This window comes from Xyrauchen texanus, chromosome 29 (genome assembly GCF_025860055.1).
Source record: "Xyrauchen texanus isolate HMW12.3.18 chromosome 29, RBS_HiC_50CHRs, whole genome shotgun sequence".
In the NCBI taxonomy this organism is placed as follows: Eukaryota; Metazoa; Chordata; class Actinopteri; order Cypriniformes; family Catostomidae; genus Xyrauchen; species Xyrauchen texanus.
The window spans coordinates 10,406,892-10,428,556 of NC_068304.1; the positions used below are offsets into that span (position 1 = coordinate 10,406,892).

At 39.0% G+C, this 21,665-nt stretch overlaps 1 protein-coding gene across 5 annotated transcripts in view; it reads left to right on the forward strand.

Annotated features, from left to right (window-relative positions):
- LOC127622948 (nectin-1-like) overlaps positions 1-17,690 on the forward strand; it is a 331,151-nt gene extending 313,461 nt beyond the window's left edge. For 3 of the 5 annotated variants that reach the window (XM_052097141.1, XM_052097145.1, XM_052097146.1), the window contains one exon: positions 15,077-15,241. In XM_052097141.1, the coding sequence (XP_051953101.1) occupies positions 15,077-15,119 (43 nt within the window). In that variant the 3' untranslated portion in view covers positions 15,120-15,241. Of the gene's footprint in view, positions 1-15,076 lie in introns of all 5 variants that reach the window. The other 2 variants (XM_052097142.1, XM_052097143.1) reach the window with 2 other exon arrangements.
- Positions 17,691-21,665: the final 3,975 nt, after the last annotated feature.

A 21,665-nucleotide genomic window follows, 5' to 3' on the forward strand; every position in this document is an offset into this window, starting at 1 on the left:
GCAAGCATCACTATGCTTGGACACCTTAGCTCACAGATGTCCAGCGAAACAAAAAATATGCATTTTCCCCCATCTGCTTGAAACAGATATACAAGTTGCACCAAAATGGCCATACAGCCACAATATCCTGGATGGTGGAAGAGCTGTGGATGCTCTCGCAGGCTTGAGGCACAATCTGGCATCCTCGGCCAGAGATGAAGAGACTGCATGTCTGGCCTCTGAACATGGCTCGCTTGACACAATAGGGTTGTCACATCCGTAGTTGAACACCATAGTACAAGCTAGGGCCCCCTCACCAAGACGACTGAATGCCTTAAAGTGGCATCTCTTTGCTGATTGGTGCTCCTCACGGGGTGATGACCCAATACAATTCTCAGTGAGGACGATACTCTCCTTTCTGCAAGAGCATTTGGATGGAGGATTCACTCCCTCCGGGGAATGGGCAAAGGGCACATCTCTGGAAGACATATGTCTGGCTGCAGATTGGGCTTACCCTAACACCTTTTCCAGGTTTTATAACCCTTTTTTACAGCAGGTTGATTATATTTCTAACTTTGTTAGTTTTGACAATTTATATCCATTTTCAATTGGTATTTTAGGGGGTAGTCTGTACCTTGCATGATGTGCTTAAAAGTTTGGACACACCTACTCATTTATATATATATATATATATATATATATATATATATATATATATATATATATATATATATATATATATATACAGTGGGTACGGAAAGTATTCAGACCCCCTTAAATTTTTCACTCTTTGTTATATTGCAGCCATTTGATAAAATCATTTAAGTTCATTTTTTTTCCTCATTATTGTACACACAGCACCCCATATTGACAGAAAAACACAGAATTGTTGACATTTTTGCACATTTATTAAAAAAGAAAAACTGAAATATCACATGGTCCTAAGTATTCAGACCCCTTGTTCAGTATTTAGTAGAAGCACCCTTTTGATCTAATACAGTCTTTTTAGGAAAGATGCAACAAGTTTTTCACATCTGGATTTGGGTATCCTCTGCCATTCCTCCTTGCAGATCCTCTCCAGTTCTGTCAGGTTGGATGGTAAATGTTGGTGGACAGCCATTTTCAGGTCTCTCCAGAGATGCTCAATTGGGTTTAAGTCAGGGCTCTGGCTGGGCCATTCAAGAACAGTCACGGAGTTGTTGTGAAGCCACTCCTTCGTTATTTTAGAGGTGTGCTTAGGGTCATTGTCTTGTTGGAAGGTGAACCTTCGGCCCAGTCTGAGGTCCAGAGCACTCTGGAGAAGGTTTTCGTCCAGGATATCACTGTACTTTGCCACATTCATCTTTCCCTCGATTGCATCTAGTCGTCCTGTCCCTGCAGCTGAAAAACACCCCCACAGCATGATGCTGCCACCACCGTGCTTCACTGTTGAGACTGTATTGGACAGGTGATGAGCAGTGCCTGGTTTTCTCCACACATACCGCTTAGAATTAAGGCCAAAAAGTTCTATCTTGGTCTCACCAGGCCAGAGAATGTTATTTATCACCATCTTGGAGTCCTTCAGGTGTTTTTTAGCAAACTCCATGCGGGCTTTCATGTGTCTTGTACTGAGGAGAGGCTTCCGTCGGGCCACTCTGCCATAAAGCCCCGACTGGTGGATGGCTGCAGTGATGGTTGACTTACTACAACTTTCTCCCATCTCCCGACTGCATCTCTGGAGCTCAGCCACAGTGATCTTTGGGTTCTTCTTTACCTCTCTCACCAAGGCTCTTCTCCCCCAGACGGCCAGCTCTAGGAAGGGTTCTGGTCGTCCCAAACGTCTTCCATTTAAGGATTATGGAGGCCACTGTGCTCTTATGAACCTTAATGGCAGCAGAAATTTTTTTTGTAACCTTGGCCAGATCTGTGCCTTGCCACAATTCTGTCTCTGAGCTCTTCAGGCAGTTCCTTTGACCTCATGATTCTCATTTGCACTGACATGCACTGTGAGCTTTAAGGTCTTATATAGACAGGTGTGTGGCTTTCCTAATCAAGTCCAATCAGTATAATCAAACACAGCTGGACTCAATTGAAGGTGTAGAACCATCTCAAGGTTGATCAGAAGAAATGGACAGCACCTGAGTTAAATATATGAGTGTCACAGCAAAGGGTCTGAATACTTAGGACCATGTGATATTTCAGTTTTTCTTTTTTAATAAATGTGCAAAAATGTCAACAATTCTGTGTTTTTCTGTCAATATGGGGTGCTGTGTGTACAATAATGAGAAAAAAAATGAACTTAAATGATTTTAGCAAATGGCTGCAATATAACAAAGAGTGAAAAATTTAAGGGGGTCTGAATACTTTCCGTACCCACTGTACATACATGCATAGAGGGTTGGGGAGTAACGGAATACATGTAATTATGATTACGTATTTAAAATACAAAATATAAGTTACTGTTTTCCACTTAAGTTACAATTTAAATCATTGGTTATTAGAAAATTATTTTGATTATTGAAGAGATTACTTTGCATTTTATTGTTATTTATTTAATATTTAGTCCTTTTATAAGGAAAACATTTATCCATATAAATGATGCAATCCAAAATGCATTTGACCAGCGGCAAAACACTTAAGAGGTGTTACATTCATACGAGCAGACAGAGAAGTAAGTTTGAAGTACGTTTGGAGCAGAAGAAATAGAAATAAACCTTGTGTAAATTGTCAGCTTTACACTAAGCTAAAATGCTATTTCTAGCCATTTTGCATACACATGTTCCCAGACACGATCATAGCCTATTATTTTTTCAAAAAAATACACATTGGATTATAATTTATTTTTCTAGTAAGACCTTCAACACAAATCACAAATCATATTCTTGATAATCACTTTTTGTACTGTTTTCCTGTAAAAATATCGTTTCAGGTTTAGAATCACCAAATAAGATATTTAGGTTTTTCAGAGAATTTGAACATGTATATTTTGTCTTACTGTACTGGCAGAGTTTTTATAGTCAAACAAGTGAAAAAAATCTGCCAGTGCTGAAGAAGTAATCCAAAGTATTTAGAATACGTTACTGACCTTGAGTAATCTAACGGAATATGTTACAAATGACATTTTACAGCATGTATTCTGTAAGCTTTAGTGGACTACATTTCAAACATAACCCTCCCAACCCTGTATATATATATATATATACACACCATGATCTATTCCAGTGGTTCTCAACTAGTGGGGCGCGAGTAGGCTACGATGGAAGGGAAAAAAAACTGGAAAAAAAAATTTTTGGGGCACATTTTTTTTATCACTAAACTACTGTCATAAAAAGTTATAGTTTTGTATATACATAACTCCTGAATAAAAATTAAAATGTGTTTGGACTGATTTAAAAAAAAAAGTTTTGAACAAATTTGATTGGTTTGTCGATAGTGAGCGCAAATGCAGGTGATAAGCATAAGCGGTTTCATTAAGTGAGTCATTGCAGACTTTTTTATATTTGTGTGAGGCAGGATTCTCAAAAATGACTGCACTCAAAACGAAATACCGCAATCGTGCACAAATCGAGGATGATTTGAGGCTATGTTTATCAAATATTGAGCCAAGAATTGAGGATCTTTGCAAGGCAAAGCAGGCTCAGGTCTCACATTAACATCACCTACCAGCAAGCTTCTGTAAAACATGCAGATGATGCCTACTATTAGACCTAGTAATAATAACAATAATAAAGCATGAATTAATATCAGAGGTCTGGTGCCAATTCCCAATTATAGCAATAGCCTAGTAATGATAATAGGCCTACTGATGATGATGATAATAATAATAATAATAATAATAACAACAATAAAGCATGTAACCTCATATAATTATATAGCAATAGCCTAGTAATGATGATAGGCCTACTACTACTCATAATAATAATAATAATAATGCCTGCAAGCTCACATTAGAAGTCTGGTGCTACTGCCAATTATAATAATAATAATAATAATAATAATAATAACAACAATAAAGCATGGGGCGGGGCGGTGGGCACTGGGGCCCCAACTGCAATGAACCAGCTTTGGGGGGGCCCAGCTTGCAAAAGGTTGAGAACCCCTGATCTATTCGAATATTTGATTATGATTGGCTGGAATGCATGCAGTTCAAACCATTGAATGCACAGGTAATTCCGGTCAGTTTTAATCACAGTTCGATATTAATGTGCTATTTGTAACACTAGCAACATAACATTACAGAGCCATCAGTGTAAGCTATAGCAATTGAAAACATTTCCAAACCACTTTCAACAGCATAGCTAATATAATGGAATTCAGCTGTCTTTGCAAGGCAAGGTCGATGCAAGATGATTTAAACTGTAATGTATTGTTTGCCCCAAAAGCAGCTATGCTGCCCACTTAGAAAAAATTTACTCTAAAAAATATTAACAAGTGAACTTACTGAATGAAAATACCAAAAAATACTGAACCTTATATTTACATTATTATTTACAAAATATACATTTGCCAAATGTAAAAGTGAAGACTTATAAATCACTAAATTGTGCTAAGTAATCCGCAATCAATTTCTTCTGCACCGCTAATCTCTCTACACCTACATAATGACAGTGATGTTTTAATCTGATGTGCTGTCACTCAAGTACATCACCGTTTCAATGACTGGCAGTTTGCTACGTGGTTCAGCCCGTTTGAGTGCTCAATCAATCATCATAGAGAGAAGCTGGATAGAAATACATTGGCTGTGTCTCGTTTCATTTTTGTATTTTTGTATTTTTTTATTGGGAATGCAACAAATTTTAACAATTGTATACATGTAAGTGCATATACATAAAAGGCATTGACAATAGATAAAAATTATTAAACGAGACAGCCTCGATGACGTATGCGGCCGACAAACGCGACCTCTGGAGGACACAGCTTTCCAAATGAGACACAGCCATTGATTGAATGCCCACTGTCCAATCAACAATCAGATTATTTCCCTTATGCAAAAAGCACTCATGAAGCTCCCATAGAACCCCAGATACACAGCGTCTGGGCGGGACACAAAATGACGCGTTTAGAGGATACAGATAGCATCTACAGAACGAACATCATGAAAGTGTTGCATGCTGATGCATACTTTTGTTACCTTAAACACTGAACTGGGACAATAATTATCTGAATTATAGAGAGGTTATATGCAATTTGATAAACATGTCATTGTGTAGTTTTAATTACATTTAAGGAAAGACGTGCTTACCGTGTTATTTTAAAGCAATTGCCACTGATGTACAATATTTTTTTTTCTCTTAATCAATTTGGCAAACTTCGCTGACCTCGTGCAGTGAGCACTGTTGTTAAAACAGTTGGCTCAAGGCTAACCTCACCTACCTTGTCTGTTTCTTTGACAAAAAATTAAATAACAACTAAAGACATGCACAGTCCTGGAAATTAAATCTCATATATCATCATTAAAAGAAACAATTTAAAGCTCAATATGTATATTGAACACAGCGTCTTATCGTTTTCCTCCAGTCACGTTGTTTTATTATAGGCTTTACCTAGAGATCTTTTGAACAAAGACAGATGTAGATGATGGCCTGAACACAAATCGTTCTGTAAAACAGCTGCAGGGTTAACTGCACCACCATGTGAAACAGTCAAAGTTCAGTTCTCCCCTGCTGGGTGCTTAAGCACCTTGTACAAAATAAAGAATATGATAATAGGCAAGTTTGAAGTGAAGTAGCTTATTTGTTCTCCTCTGCAAATCAGAAGCAACATTTAAAAAGGGCTTATCAATGCTTAATGTAGGGGTGTGCAGCAAAGCCATGATCTGTATCTGTATTTGTTCATATGACAAAATGATCTGTATCTGTCTCTGTATTCGGACAGAACCAGATGTGGCCGGTTAAAAAGGAAGTGTGTTAAAACTAAATGAAATGGCTATTTTTAAATGTTATTCTTACGTGACCTTATTATGCCTAATAATAATAATAATAAATGATAAAATATTGTTTTCCTTACCAGATGAAGCTGAATTTGTTGGTCTCATTAACTGTGGAATATGTTTTTAACTTTGGTTTCGCCTGTTATTTCTGATATTAATATCTGCCTGAAACAATTTCCGTTCATCTGTTAATGTATAACAACATTATTCTGAAGGCAGGAGGTGTCAAGCAAAATGTGAAATATTAAGCACACATTTTTCAGTGAATAATAAATACAAATTCAAACATTATAAGAAATTAAATAAAATCAATATAGTCTACAAACAGGTGAAAGTCTCTTAAGATTTTTTATGACGCATCTTATCACATGGCTTGTTGAGCACGTTACCGCGGAGACCTAGCTCGTGTGGAGGCTTCATGCTATTCTCTGCGGCATTCACGCACAACTCACCACGTGTCCCACCGAGAGTGAGAACCACATTATGGCGACCACGAAGAGGTTATCTGAATGTGACTCTATGCACTCTAGCAACTGGGCCAATTGGTTGCTTAGAAAGCATGACTGGAGTCACTCAGCACACCCTGGATTCGAACTTACAACTCCAAGTGTGGTAGTCAGCGTCTTTACTTGCTGAGCTGCCCAGGTCCCCCATTATGGAGCATTTGAACTTTTTTCAGAATAGAGCCTTAACCAGATAATTCCTTAATCAATGATGTGAATATAAATGTGGTAAAATTTTAGAGAAGGCTAGATGAGCTCTGATGTGGAATCATAAATTCAGGTCAGGAATTTAACATCACGTTCAGATCTAGGCTATAAATAAATACATGAGAATCACATGTGAATCGTGTGATACATTAACATAGACATTTCAAGAAGTGGAAAGTGTACATGTTGTCATATCATAGATAATATTACACTTGACAAGCTCCAGACACTCACAATTTACAAAGACCACAAATGGAGCACTTTTGAAATATTGGCTGCACAGATTAATAAATCCATTGCAATTTAGAATATGTTCATTTATCAATGTCGCTTTAACCTTTTTTGGATTATCAGTCAAACTAATATTTTTTTATATTATTCGGATGAATCCGTTATTCATTTTGAAGTCATTATTCGTGCCTTTCGGTATAGGGTATTTGGCTTCGGCAACATCCCTAGTTGAAAGAATAAAGATATCTTACTGAATGTAATGCTGTGCTCCAGGGCCCAGTTGGATTAGCTATACAGTTGAAGACAGAAGTTTCCATACACTATAACCAAATACATTTAACTCAGTTTTCACAATTCCTGACATTTGAAAATAGAAAACATTCTCTATCTTAGGTCAGTTAGGATCACTAATTTATTTTAAGAATGTGAAATATCAGAATAATAGTACAGAGAAAAAAATTTCAGCTTTTATTTATTTCATCATATTCCCAGTGGGTCAGAAGTTTACATACACTTTGTTAGTATTTGGTAGCATTGCCTTTAAATTGTTTAACTTGGGTCAAACGTTTTGGGTAGCCTTCTACAAGATTCTCACAATAAGTTGCTGGAATTTTGGCCCATTCCAAAATGTTATTTTGGATTGAGGTCAGGGCTTTGTGATAGCTGCTCCAATACTTTGTCTTTGTTGTCCTTAAGCCATTTTGCCACAACTTTGGAGGTTTGCTTGGGGTCATTGTCCATTTGGAAGACCCATTTTTGACCAAGCTTTATCTTCCTGGCTGATGTATGATGCTTCACAGTTGGGATGTTGTTCTTCATCTTGCAAGCCACACCCTTTTTCCTACAAACATAACAATGGTCATTATGGCCAAACAGTTGAATATTTGTTTCATAAGACCAGAGGAAATTTCTCCAAAAAGTAAGATCTTTGTCCCCATGTGCACTTGCAAACTGTAGTCTTGCTTTTTTTATGTTGTTTTGGAGTAGTGGCTTCTTCCTTGCTGAGCAGCCTTTCAGGTTATGATGATATAGGTCTTGTTTTACTGTGGATATAGATACATGTCTACCTGTTTCCCCCAGCATCTTCACAAGGTCCTGTGCTGTTGTTCTGGGATTGATTTGCACTTTTTGCACCAAACTACATTCATCTCTAGGAGACAGAATGCATCTCTTTCCTAAGCAGTATGACTGCGTGGTTCCATGGTGTTTATACTTGCTTACTATAGTTTGTATAGATCAGAGGCGGCAGCAGCCGATTTTGCCGGGGCTTCAGCCTCGAATGTTTTGAGTGTAGCCCCGAATGTATTTTGAAAGGTTGACTGACAAATATGAAACGTAAACCCCCGGAATCATAAGTTGCCTTATTTTATAAAAATTCAAATAAATTTACAGATCTTTATTGTAAAGGGTTTAAACAATGTTTTCCATGCTTGTTCAATGAACCATAAACAATTAATGAACATGTACATGTGGATGTTCATTAAGACACTATTAGCTTTTAGGCAATTAAGGTCACAGATAAAAAATTCTTAGGACATTAAAGAGACCTTTCTACTGACTTTGAGAAACTCCAAAAGAAAGAAACCCAGGGTCCCTGGTCAGCTGCGTGAACATGCCTTAGGTATGCTGCGTGGAGGCATGAGGACTGCAGATGTGGCCAGGGCAATAAATTGCAATGTCCGTACTGAGAAATGCCTAAGACAGCACTACAGGTAGACAGGATTATCTGGTTATCCTCGCAGTGGCAGACCACGTGTAACAACACCTGCACAGGATCGGTAAATCCTAATTTCACACCTGCGGGACAGGAAAAGGATGGCAACAACATCTGCCCAAGTTACACCAGGAATGCACAATCCCTCCGTCAGTGCTCAGACTGTCTGCAATAGGCTGAAAGAGGCTGAACTGAGGGTTTATAGGTCTGATGCAAAAAGTGCTCTTCACTGACGAGTCGTGGTTTTGTCTCACCAGGGGTGATGGTCGGACTCGCGTTTATCATTGAAGGAATGAGCGTTATACCGAGGCCTTTACTCTGGAATGAGATCGATTTGGAGGTGGAGGGTCCATCATGGTCTGGAGCGGTGTGTCACAGCATCATTGGACTGAGCTTGTTGTCATTGCAGGCAAACTCAATGCTGTGCGTTACCACATCCTCCTCCCTCATGTGGTACCCTTCCTGCAGGCTTATCCTGACATGACCCTCCAGCATGACAATGCCATCAGCCATACTGCTCATTCTGTGCATGATTTCCTGCAAGACAGGAATGTCAGTGTTCTGCCATGGCCAGCGAAGAGCCCGGATCTCAATCCCATGGGACCTATTGGATCGGAGGATGCACTGCAGTACTTAATGCAGCTGGTTGCCACACCAGATACTGACTGTTACTTTTGATTTTTTATTTTTTTGTGTGTGTGTGTGTGTGTGTGTGTGTGTGTGCATAAATGTATATAAAATACATGAATAAACATTTCCTGATGAAAGTTATTTGGTGCACGATAGGTCTTAATAATAAATAAATAATAAAAAACCACAGGGTCTAGCCTAGCCTAAAGGAACACCTCTCTGCTTATGGCTGTCTACAATCTTGTAGGAGGATGAATGTAAACTGTGGAGGAGAAGTATCTGTTATAAAAGGGCCATAGTGCTTGCCCATATGTTTGAACATGGAATATGTTCTGATGAACAACCTTGCTTTAAAATATATCCTGAGCAACTGCCACCCAGGATCATGTGATCATAAATGGTAAAATTACTTCCTTGAAGTGACCATCGCATGTACCCTTGGCCTTGTAGAAGGGCCCTCCGTGGAAGGCTGTTTGGAATTTGCCTATTATCAGTCAGTCTAGGGTTGGGTGATCTTCTTCATTTGGGGTGTTCATGTTCAAACCGATGAACACCTGCTGTATTACCGCTGGTTGGACGTTAGGTGGTACTATGGGATCATTTTCGTTAAGCAGGGTTAGGGTTAAGCCAACTCATTAAAGCAAGACACCTTGATGTCAAACTTTTTTCCAGTTTCATTCAAATGTTTTATTAAAATAAATAAAAAATTAAGTTAAGTGCAATTAAAATGTGTGTTGTTCAACTTTTTGAAAAATGGCTTTATGACAGTTGTGAAGGGCAACATCTCTTTGGCAAAGAACCTATTTTGCATTCTGTACCGGTCGAGTAGTTTGTTGTCTGGGAAAATACATCATGTGTGTAAACTTGTTTTGTTCCCACCTTCACGATATATATATATATATATATATATATATATATATATATATATATATATATATATATACACAGTGAGTCATGCATGCACATAGATGCTTTTCTGTCATCTTTTCTTAATAAAATAATAAAGCGTGTTTCTTTAAGCACATGTCTGTGTGCCGCAGGGCAAATTATTTGTAATATTCATTTGATAATAATAATAGCCTAATAATAATAATAATAATAATAATTTAATACATTATTGGGAAAACGAGCCAGATATCGTCTTGACATCGTCAAAGGCATCATCAATTGGCGATCATTCTGACCATCGTCGATCAGCACAACCCTAACTCAGTACTTTGGTTATCAATTCAGATGAAATATAACAAGTAACTGGTTTTCAAATCTGGCAAGATGAATAATTTTTACTGCTTGATCAGTTCGTCAAAATGTGGGCCTAAACACACATTTAACACCTCAAATGCACCTAGTTTACAAAACACAACTACATACACATCACTTATGACCATCTATGCATTTTATAACCTCTTAAAATCACCTCTTTTCCTCTTAAAATGTATAATATGTTACTGTAATGAACACCACAGTATCAAATGATCATATCTCTGTTGCATGTTAATTAGCAGAAACTGTCACTTTAATGTTTTTTTGTTTTGTAACAAAAGTACTCATATCTGTCTTACAATGTACATAGTTCAATATTTTTACATCAATCCATATTTATATATCTTATGTTTAGTTATAAATCGCTAATTAAGCACACTACATGCTTTAATGATGAACTCAGAAGGAAACAAACTCACCAGTGTTTTCTGAACAAAGTACCCAAATTAATGGTTTCTTTTCTCACCAGTCCTCTGACCAAAAACACTCTTAACACTTTTCTATGGTGGCCGTGAAGTGCAAAACAAAACAACAAATCTAAAAACACAACAGAAACTCAGAAAACACAACAGCAATTCAGTAGAAACTGAAAGGGTAGGTACCATAGCTTCTCAACTGATTGGCTGTGTTGAGAATATCTAGTCCTTTCCTAAGGACTTGTTCTCTGGGCACTTGCGCGATTATTTCAAAATTAATTCCACATGCTCAGTTACTGAAATTGTGAGTGGGTTGTCACTCAGCAAAATAGTAATGGGACACTTTGTAACACAGAGAGCAAAAACAGCGAGCGGGAAATGTTTTAGGTGTTATGTACGTTTAAGGTGTGTAAGGGGCCATCTAAAAATTCCACAAACTGGGCTAAAATACCGGTGGCCAAGCGTTCATTCAATTGACTTGCATATTCTAACATAACAAACACTGTTATTATTCTAAAGGTTGCATTAGACTGCAGGCGTGATGCTCACTTTCTACACTTGAAGTCAGCATATCCAATAATGAGCACACTGTTCAATTATTTTAGAAAAAACATGCTGAAATTTTACCAAGATATTACATTCATTTTGTAAAGGTTGCAGAAGGCTTCCTTCTATTAGATATGCTGATTTACTCTAGGTTATGGAATTAAACATATACAATATTCTATATTTTTTTAAATAATAATAATAAAAAAAATATACATTTAAGTTAGTCATTCACACCACTGGCAGCCCACTACACCCTTTGTAATGTAAAAATAATATCTTGATGAATTTAAGTGGTGTTTTTTCAAAAATAATTGAAAACGGAATCCATTTAATTACATATACTTGGAAAATCTATCCATTGACAGCAACCGGAAATTTTTTTAATTTTTAAATTTTTTAAGCAACAGTGTTTTTTAAGTTAGAACATGCCAATTGAATGTACACTTGAACGCTACCAACGTTTTACCTCAGTTTGTGGACTTTTAGATGATCCTTTATGTACTAGATGAACCATGACATCATAGATGAACATCCTACCTAAAACTAACTTTTCCCGCTCACTGTTTGTACTCTTTGTGTTATAAAGTTTACTGTTACTGATTTCTGAGAGAGAAAACACTCCAAATGATTTAGTTTTTCAGTCAGTGATCATTTGACATGGATTTTGATATAATCAGTGAACCAATCCTGAAGAAAGGACTAGGTCTCATTCACACAGCCAATCAGGTGAGAAGCTATGGTACCTACCCTTTCCGTTTCAACTGAATTGCTGTTGTGTTTTCTGTCTTGCCGTTGTGTTTTCTGATTTGCTCTTTTGTTTTCTGATTTGCCATTGTGTTTTCTGATTTGTTGATGTGTTTCTGAATTGTTATTTTGTCTTTGGATTTGCAGTTGTTTTTTTAGATTTGTTGTTTTCCACCTCATGGCCACCATACATTATTTTACACTTAAATTGTTGCACTTTGAATTAATTAAGCGCAGTTTTCAGCATAGCTTTTCACTTTCTGCAAGATGGAAATCAACTGAATGTGAACAACTAATGCATGCTCAGATAAAGACAAAAGACCTCTAGAGGGCAAGAATGCTGCTACATTATTTTCACCCATTTAACTTATCTTCAGGTACCCTTTTAAAAGGATTACACATGTCCACACAAAGATGTCCTTGACATCTGGTGAATGTGTGTTTAGATTCTTTTAAAAATCCATCTGTCCATCTTAGCCCTCAGTGGTTCCTGTCATTTGAACCTCATGTGTCAAGCTTGTGTCCTTCACTGTCAGCTATTTAAACTGAAGATGGCCCAGGTTTGAGCCCTGAGGTACATCGTCCAGCATTTATTTTTGAAACTCTGTTGCTTCTTCCATTAACATACTGCTCACAGAGTGGGAATCATCATTGTCATAGACGTAACGCTTGGGGGCTCTGTGTAAGTCACCTTTCCATTTACATTCTTATGTTATTTCTCGATCTCTTGCCATGTTTACATTTGGTTTTAATATTTTTGTTGGGTGATCTAAACACAGAATGCTAAATACTGGTGGAAATGAGGACTGATGCATCTTTTTCAGGTCTAATGACATCTGATTCACAAAGCCACATTGTTTACACTTTTGAGGGAGAGATAAAGCCACAAATAGCTTACTTATAGTTGTCACTACATATTAGACTGGGATAGGAGAAAGTATTATGACAAAATGACATAGACTACTGCACCTTTATCCAAACCTACACCATTGCTCCAAGCTACATTTTCGACAAGCCTGACATCAACATCCAGAAACATAGTAAGTCATGTATGTAGTCACAAAAATAGAGACCCTTCCCTCGAAATCTGATCACTGCACTAGAGACATATGTTCACATCAGGTGTAAATGACAATGTCAGTGTGTCTCAGCTGACAACTTGTGACCTGAGTACCTGAAACAAATGTTAATACTAGGTGTAAACAGGGCTTTTATTTCTGTCTCTCTCTATTTCTCTGTTTCTCTTTCTCCACACTGCATGCTTTTCATGAAATCATTTCATGTCATATTCCAATCTGTTTCTCATTCTTGTCATCTGCAACACCTGGTTTTAACAAGGACGTGTCATCACAGCTCCTGGTGCAAGATGGAAGCTAAGTTAAGAATGGCCTTTGACAACACAAGAGTTTCCGAGGTTTTTCAGCAATTAGAGATTTTCATGACGGTTTGTTAGACTTGTTTAGAATTGCTGTGTGTTTTTTATGCACATCTATGTGGCTGCTGTTAATCCCTTTTTTCCTGGACTGGACTGTAATGTAGCCTACAGGTTACCCTGAGATGACAGAGCTGATGAGAGAAACTACAGTGGAGAGACAGACTGGCATATATGAATAAATGAATACCTCTGTGTTAATTATTAATTTTATTTTAAACCAGGAGACAGACACATCTCACACGCGCTATTAATCACGCCATTAACAACTAGTTGTTCAGTTCGGTTCATTACACACTACGTAGAATTCATTTAAATGCGATTGTCACTACCTGAATTTTTCTGGAGTTTATTTGGTTGTAGAATGTGGTTGCCACTCCTGTATATTTCTGAACTGTGCGTGTACATTAAAGGATTATGGTGAACTGACAACCCTATTTAGCTGCCGTGTGTACGGCCTTTATTACAGACGTGACAGTTGTAAAAGTGGCACTTTTAATGAAACCCATCCAAAACACTTTGAAACCTGCAGTTTTTGACATCTAAGACATCCATTTTGTATCCATTAAGACTGCACAATTTATTGAATTAAGAAGAATTTGATTACTTAACTGCCAAAGTCTGCATTCAGCGCTTCATTCAGCAATACGTGATCAAGCGTCGCCCACTTGCCGGACAGTGAAAGATGCATTTAATAGGTCCCAGTTTCCTTCTGTGCCAAACATAGCTGATTGTCAAACCATACTTTCCTTTCAAGCCTTATCGGTGTGTTAGAGCAAAGTGAAAGTGTATTCATAATTGTCTCCATGCTGGGACAGTTAAACAGGGCTGATGAACACTGGAGCCTCTCTTTTTTACACAGTTTCAACATATGCATTCCAGCCAATCAAAATCTAGTATTTAAATAGACAATAGTATAATAAGACTGGGTGAAGAGCTCAAGGTAGAGATTTGTCTCTAGGTGTGTCTTGAAATTTGCAAGGTAATCTGCTCCTTGGGTTGAGTTGGTAACATCAACCAGCTAGAAACTGTATAAGGGAAAGTTTGCAAAAGTGATTGTGTGCCTCTTTGTGTTGGTACAGTACCACGTGATGCCGCTCGCCATATAGCTTGTTTATTTATTTTGGAACTACTTTTTATTTGGTGTTTTGAACTACTATGTACTTACATGATAAAATTCAAGCATTTGACAAATGTACTTACAGTTTTGAACTTAATTTGTAGTACCTGCAGGTAACAACATCTGTGATTATACAGTTGAAATGACCCCTAACTCTAACCCTAAACACAAAACCCTCAACCTAATATCAGCTAATACAAATCTCATGAGAGTTTTGCAGAACAACAGCTATCTAGCAAAAGTAGTCTTTATCAAATTCTTCATGTAAATAAAATCATAATAATTCAATACACCTAACATATACAGTGTTATACCAAACATAAAATGTGTGATATCAGTGCATCTTCCACTAGTTGCTCTTATTTTTCTTGTTTCCACAGAACTCTGGGAACGAAGAGCTACCGAACCCAGCTGACTATGTGAGCTACCATCAACCAGGCAACCAGGAACAATTTGTTGAGCTTCCGCCTCCCTCTGCCTACCCTCCTGTTATCCTCCTGCCCCAAAATCTGTACACCCAGCATCCTAGAAATACCCCCATGTACACCTTCCAGCCCAATGCTGCCCTTCCCTGCCCCTCACCCACCATTTAACTACCCCAAAGAGCAGTCTGTCTAGAGCCACGGCCCTCCAATCTGGTAGAAGACCCCTTGACAGCAATGTTGCCCTAATGAGTCACAACTGGAGATAATGACACTTCCTTCCTTTTTGCTGTTGTCCTGCGATGGCCACATCAGGATGCGGGTGGTCTCTCGGAACAATGAAATAATGTGTCAGTAGTTTGTGGACCTGAAACCTTGTGTGTTGTGCACTGCATGTTTCATTATGAGGCTGTGGTTAAGATCCCTTAGTCTTAAGCTGTAATTATAGAGACACCACACCACCAAATAGAGACACCACACCACCTCTCCCCTCACAACAGCACACCTCACTTCTGCTGAAGCATTCGCTTTGCCAAAACCTTACCTTAGATCATCTCTTCCTTTGATTCCAATCAGCCAAGTATCATTTACCATAATTAAATTAATAGTTCACCCAAAAATAATTACAAAAAAATCTATCTTTATTTGCTCACATATTGTAGTTCCAAACATATGTTTTATTGTAATTTTTAATTTTTTTCCTGTGGAACACAAAAGAAGAAATAATAATAATAAAAAATGCAGAGCTCTTTTGCATAGAAGGACAGAACTTGGTTGTCAAGCTCCAAAAACAAAACAAAAACAAAATAACACCATAGTAGTGTCATGTAGTCAATACGACACATGCTATATTACAAGTACACTAAAAGCTTTTATGTGGGGAACAAACCAAAAGTCATTATTCACTGAACATCTTCCCATCCAACAAAGCTCTAAAATGTTATTTGTTTTCACAGTCAGATTCAAAAGGCATCTGCGTGCCATTTTTGCAAGATGATGCATGTGGAACGGAGACGTGCAATGTTTCGCCACTTTGAACATGCGTAATGGAGAATGAGATGCAGCACAGGTAGATTTTGAATAAATACTATCTTAAGCTCAATCAACAGCATTCGTGGCATAATGTTGATTACTACAAAATTATTTTGACTCGTCCGTACTTTTTTTTAAAAAAAGCTAAAATTCCTCTTGCTCTAAATGAAAAACTAAAGGGCTCTATTTCACATCTGCTCATAAGAACTTCACAAGTAAAATCTTTTTTTTTTCATCTTCATCTTATTTGTCTTGTAGTAACTAATTAGAGCAGTCCACATTTGTTTTCACTCAAATGTTTACATTTGGTATTATCAAAGTATTAGAGGGAAAATATGATCTACTGCGCAGATAATCACATGCATACGTTTATTTCCTTTATAATTTTATGTTAAAAGAAAAAGTGTTTAGGTTATTTTGCTGCTGCAATTATAAGTGTAGGTTGTCCTTGAAAAAAACTGTGTTTTCATATAGACCAAGTCTTTCATTTTAATCTCATAGTCAAAATGATTTTCGGTTAAAACTAATAATCTGGTTTAGTTTGACTCATTGACCTCTAAACAAAACCTTTTCAGGGACAACCAACATATTTTCTCTGTATTAAGCTATTTTTGAAAGAAATTCATATTTTTATGTATTTTTTAGAGAATGAACCTCAATATGCTGTTAACCTTCTCCTATAACATATTCATCATCATAATCAGTCCAGTGAAGGGCCAATAGAAAACACTGCTGCCCTCTTAGCAACCTCAACCAGTCCTCTTCAAAGAATAACACCATGTGACAAGAATTACGCTTATGTTGTTAGGCCATGTACATGCAGGAAAAGAAAAAAGTTTGAAAAAAAAAACATTTGTGCTCAATGTTTGTGCTCAATATTAAAGTTAAAATTGAAAAAGAGAAACCCTTAAGAGTTGTTTGGGATTGGTTTTCAAAATTTATCTTTTGAGGTGGTTTTTAGGCTAGGGTACAATATGTAAAACTACCTATTGTGCAAATTTTTTTGTCTGGCATTTCTGTGTGTACTAGTGTAAGATTAGAGTCATCTGTGGTTTCTGGGTCGAATTGCTGGAAAAAAAATCCTGTCCCCATGTCACATTTTTTTTATTATTGCTGCCACTTGTATTATTATAATTATTATTATTATGAACACGAAATCTCAAGCATTTCTTGTCAATTAGTTGCATTTTTTGTTGTCCTACTGCCTCTGATAATTGTAAATTGTTTTTCTTTTGAAATTGTGATATTTGACTTCATTTCTATGTCTGTAATCCTGCCGATTTTGTTTTATACACGTAAACTGTAGCGTTTTGTTAATATTTTCTAACACATGCGATGTATGCAATATATCTTCATGTTTGTAAAAGGAAAATCATCCTCCGAGTCATTGTGAATACATGAACTCTGACTCATTGTATGTGTCACTTCCATATGTGCAATTTGAATTTCTTGTATTTTTTACATGGGGATTATGTTTGGTGTAAAGATAAACTTTATGTAACAGATGTGTGAAACAAAACTCATGCAGATGAACATTAAACCTCACAACATCTACATGGCCATGTTTTTTTCCCCTGATATGTTACAGTATTGGCAGAGCGTCTTTGAAAATCTACATGCAAATATATCATGTAAATCTTCAAGCCACTCAAAAGGTAGTTAAAAGCTAACTAAATGAAAGTTAATTAATGTAGACATACATACCTGTGGTGATGTGGGCGTGGAGAGCAAGGCTGGGAGAGGAAGAACGGAGAGGATTGACACCTTGGGAAATGATCTCAGGAGTAGCGGTTCCAGGCACTCTTCCAGGCTCAAGCAGAGGACCGGTAGGTACTACGGAGCTTAGTACACCAGGAGGAGTCTCCAGCCGCGACCTCGGACACACCTATGGCTGTGGCGCATGTCATGCTTTCCAAGATGGCAGGCTGACGCATGGAAGTGGCCGAGGTCCTAGTTGGCGGCCCGCCTACAGCCGCTGTTGTCCGGGGAAGCACAACTCACGGGCCAATAAGTTTCTGCGGCCAACCTCCTGGTTTACGAGGACTTGAAGAAGGCCATTCTGCAATGGGTTGGCCACAGCCCAGAACAACATCAGCCAAACTTGAACTCGCAGATGCTTGGCGAGCGTGGCCGCCCATTCGCATTCACCCAACAGCTCTGTAACACCTGCCAAAGGTGGCTGGTTGCTAAAGAATGTGACGCAGAGGGAGTGCTCGATCTGGTGGTACTGGAGCAGTTCATCACCCAGCTACCTGTCACGGTATTTAAATCCTATGTCTCTTCCTTGTCTCGTGCCTTGTTCATATTGTGTGTGTGTGTGCGTGAATGTGTGGGCATGTTGCTTGTTACCGTGATTAGCGCTCTGCCGCAATCACTCCTCTTACCAGCTGTTACTCATTCCCATTCCCTTTAAATTCTCACCACTCTCTCATCTCCTTGTCAGATCGTTGTTTGTGATCTCCAGTGTTGTTCTCCACTCTGAAGTTCCAGTCCTGTTCTCTCGTTGTTCCTGTTTCATGTTCTGTTACTGTTTCCCGGATTCGTCGTGTCCGTTCTACACTTCTCATCACTCTTCTCACCACGATCACCTGACCATTGGAGACTCTGCGCCACTAGACCATTACCCCGGACTTTTCCCAATCTTCACATTTTGCTGTTAATAAACCAACTGTCACTTGCAACTTGCTTCCTAGTTTCAATCCGTTACACTACCAAAAGGAATGGCGGAGTGGGTCCAGTGCCACCGCCCGGCATAACTGGATGAGGCGGTCCAGATGGCTGAGGACAATATGTTGGCATATTCTGGGGACAAAGAACCCTCTTCCTCTTCCTTTTCTCTCTCTCCTTTCTATCCCCCTCTCTCCTCCAGCCCCCTCCCCTTAGCTCATCCTGTTCTGCTTCCCCGGAAACTGGGAATCATTTCCCCAAAACCTGTTCCCTAGTCCCATGGACCGTTCAACCCGCCAGATGGCCCTAACCCTCTCCGTTCTCCCCCACAGGCAGGTGAATCCGCTGCCGTGGGTGTGGGCACGAAGTCTACTTGAGCTGCGGGGAACCTGGGCACTTCCAGGACCGTGCCCCACGATGGAGGTGGAGACACTGGTCCAGATTCCCAACATGCCACAGGCCACCCCAAATGAGCAGGAGTGTACCAGATATCTGTGAGTATTAATGGGTACATACCAAGCCTTGGTGAATTCAGGTTGTAATCAAACCTTCATTCACCAAAGCATGGTTAAGTCTGAGGCTTTGGATACAAACCGATAGGTCAAAGTAAGGTGTATGCATGGAGATATAAAAAATTGCCCTTTAGTGACAGTCATTATTCAGATTTGGGGACAAAAGCATGTTGTCGAGGCTGCGCTTACTCCATGCCTCTCACATCAACTAATTTTGGGTTCGAATTGGCCGACATTTACAAGATTATTGAGGGGAATATGTTTGGATGGGTCCTAAAACAAAGGGTATTGGTGTGTGGTGTATGATTCGCTGGCTGGAGTGGTGGTGCCAGGAGTGTCTACATAAGCTCCACATCAGGAAGACTAAAGGAGGGGGAAGTCTCAGCTTCCCCAGCCCTTAGGGAATTCCCTGCTGGGGATTTACCTCTGGAGCAGATGTGAGACGACACCCTTAGGCATGCCTTTGACCAAGCAAGTGTGATTGATGGTCAACACCTCCATCTAGACATTGCACTCGCATATCTGTATTTTTCAGTTTTCAAGGATTGGTTGTATCGAGTGATGCAGTATACTCAGGACAAAATAGACATGCTGGACAAAAGAGAATATGACCCAATTGTTGGTACCAAAGGAACTGTTATTCCAGATGGCTCATTGTAATCCGATGGCTGGTCACTTGAACCATCTATTTGCCCATTTCTATTGGCTGGAAATTCACGGGGATGTTCGCAGGTGGTGTGTGAAATGCCATGATTGTCAGCTGCTGAATCCGCCGGCCACCCCAAGAGTGCAATTGTGCCCCCTTCCTTTAATTGAGGTCCCCTTCGAAATAATTTATATGGACCTTGTCGGCCAATAGAGCAGACGGCACTTGGGCATTGCTTTGTGTTGGTTCTGGTGGACTACACAACGTGATATCCTGAAGCATTGCCTCTGTGAAACTTTTCAGTATTGTGTAGGTAGTCTTCAGAATAATCACCTGAGTGGGGATTCCAAAAGAAATTCTCACAGATCAGGGCAGTACGTTTATGTCATGTACACTACGCAAACTGTATGGATTATTGGGGATTAAATAGATTCAGACGGCTTGGTCGAAATATTTAATCTGACACTGAAGAATATGATTTGTAAGTTTGTGAATGAAGATGCTCGAAACTGGGACAAGTGTCTTGAGCCCCTATTATTTGCACTATGAGAGGTCCAGCAAGCCTCCACGGGGTTCTCCCCATTTGAATTATTGTACGGGCGTCAACCGCACAGTGGGACCTTCAAACAGCAAAAACTAAATTCAACAAGTTCTTGACCTGAGAGCAAAACTCTGCACACTGGGGTAATTAACAAGAATGTCAAGAATGTCAAAGCTGTCATGACTTTGGTGATGGGGGTTCTGGAGAGGGAGGAGCTCGGATTAGAGGTGAATTTAAAAGCCACAGATTGTGTCACCCTCATCACTTGTGGAGACCACCTCTCACCATCCCAAGTCACAGAAGTTGCCAGGTTGCAAGGAGAATTATCGGACGTGTTCTAGAATTAAATGTCATGCTGAATATATGGGTAATAGATGAATACCACATTAACTGGCCCAGTTCGGTGGTTTTGGTTCCTAAGAGCAACAGCTCGGTCCGGTTCTGTGTGAATTATAGAAAAGTCAATGCGGTATCTAAATTTGATGCATACCTGATGCCTCGGATTGATGAGCTGCTTGATCAGTTGGGTGCGGCTTGCTTTTATTTGACACTTGATATGTCGAAGGGATATTGGTAGATCCCCTTAACTCCCATGTCCCTTGAAAATATACCATTTCTACACTGTTTGGATTACACTTCCATTTGGTTTGTTTGGGGCCCTGGCTACATTTTAGCAGCTCATGGACAGAATCCTCGTTCCAGAATCCACTTGTTATGCTGCTGCCTGGATGACGTCATTATTTTCAGTAATGATTGGTAACGGCACCTACGGTGTCTGAGTGCTGTCCTGAGAACGTTGAAACGGGTGGGACTCAAACCTAAAGAAGTGCAGGATTGGGCTGGTGGAAGTATGGTATCTGGGTCATGGACAGGTGTGGCCCCAAATTGATGAGACTGCAGTGATTGCAGCCTGTCTGAGACCTAAGACCAAAAAGTAGGTGGGACAGTTCTTGGGGCTGGCTGGCCATTATCGCAGGTTTGTGCCTAATTAAACTATGCAACACAACATTTGTTCCTGGGTAGTAAATTATATTTCCAAATTGCTTATGCCTCAAAAGTATAGAAAATGGCTATTATTCCCCACAAACTTTGCTTTTGTGACCAGGACAGTGATATAAGGAGAACACGGGAGCGTACTCGGAGGAGCAA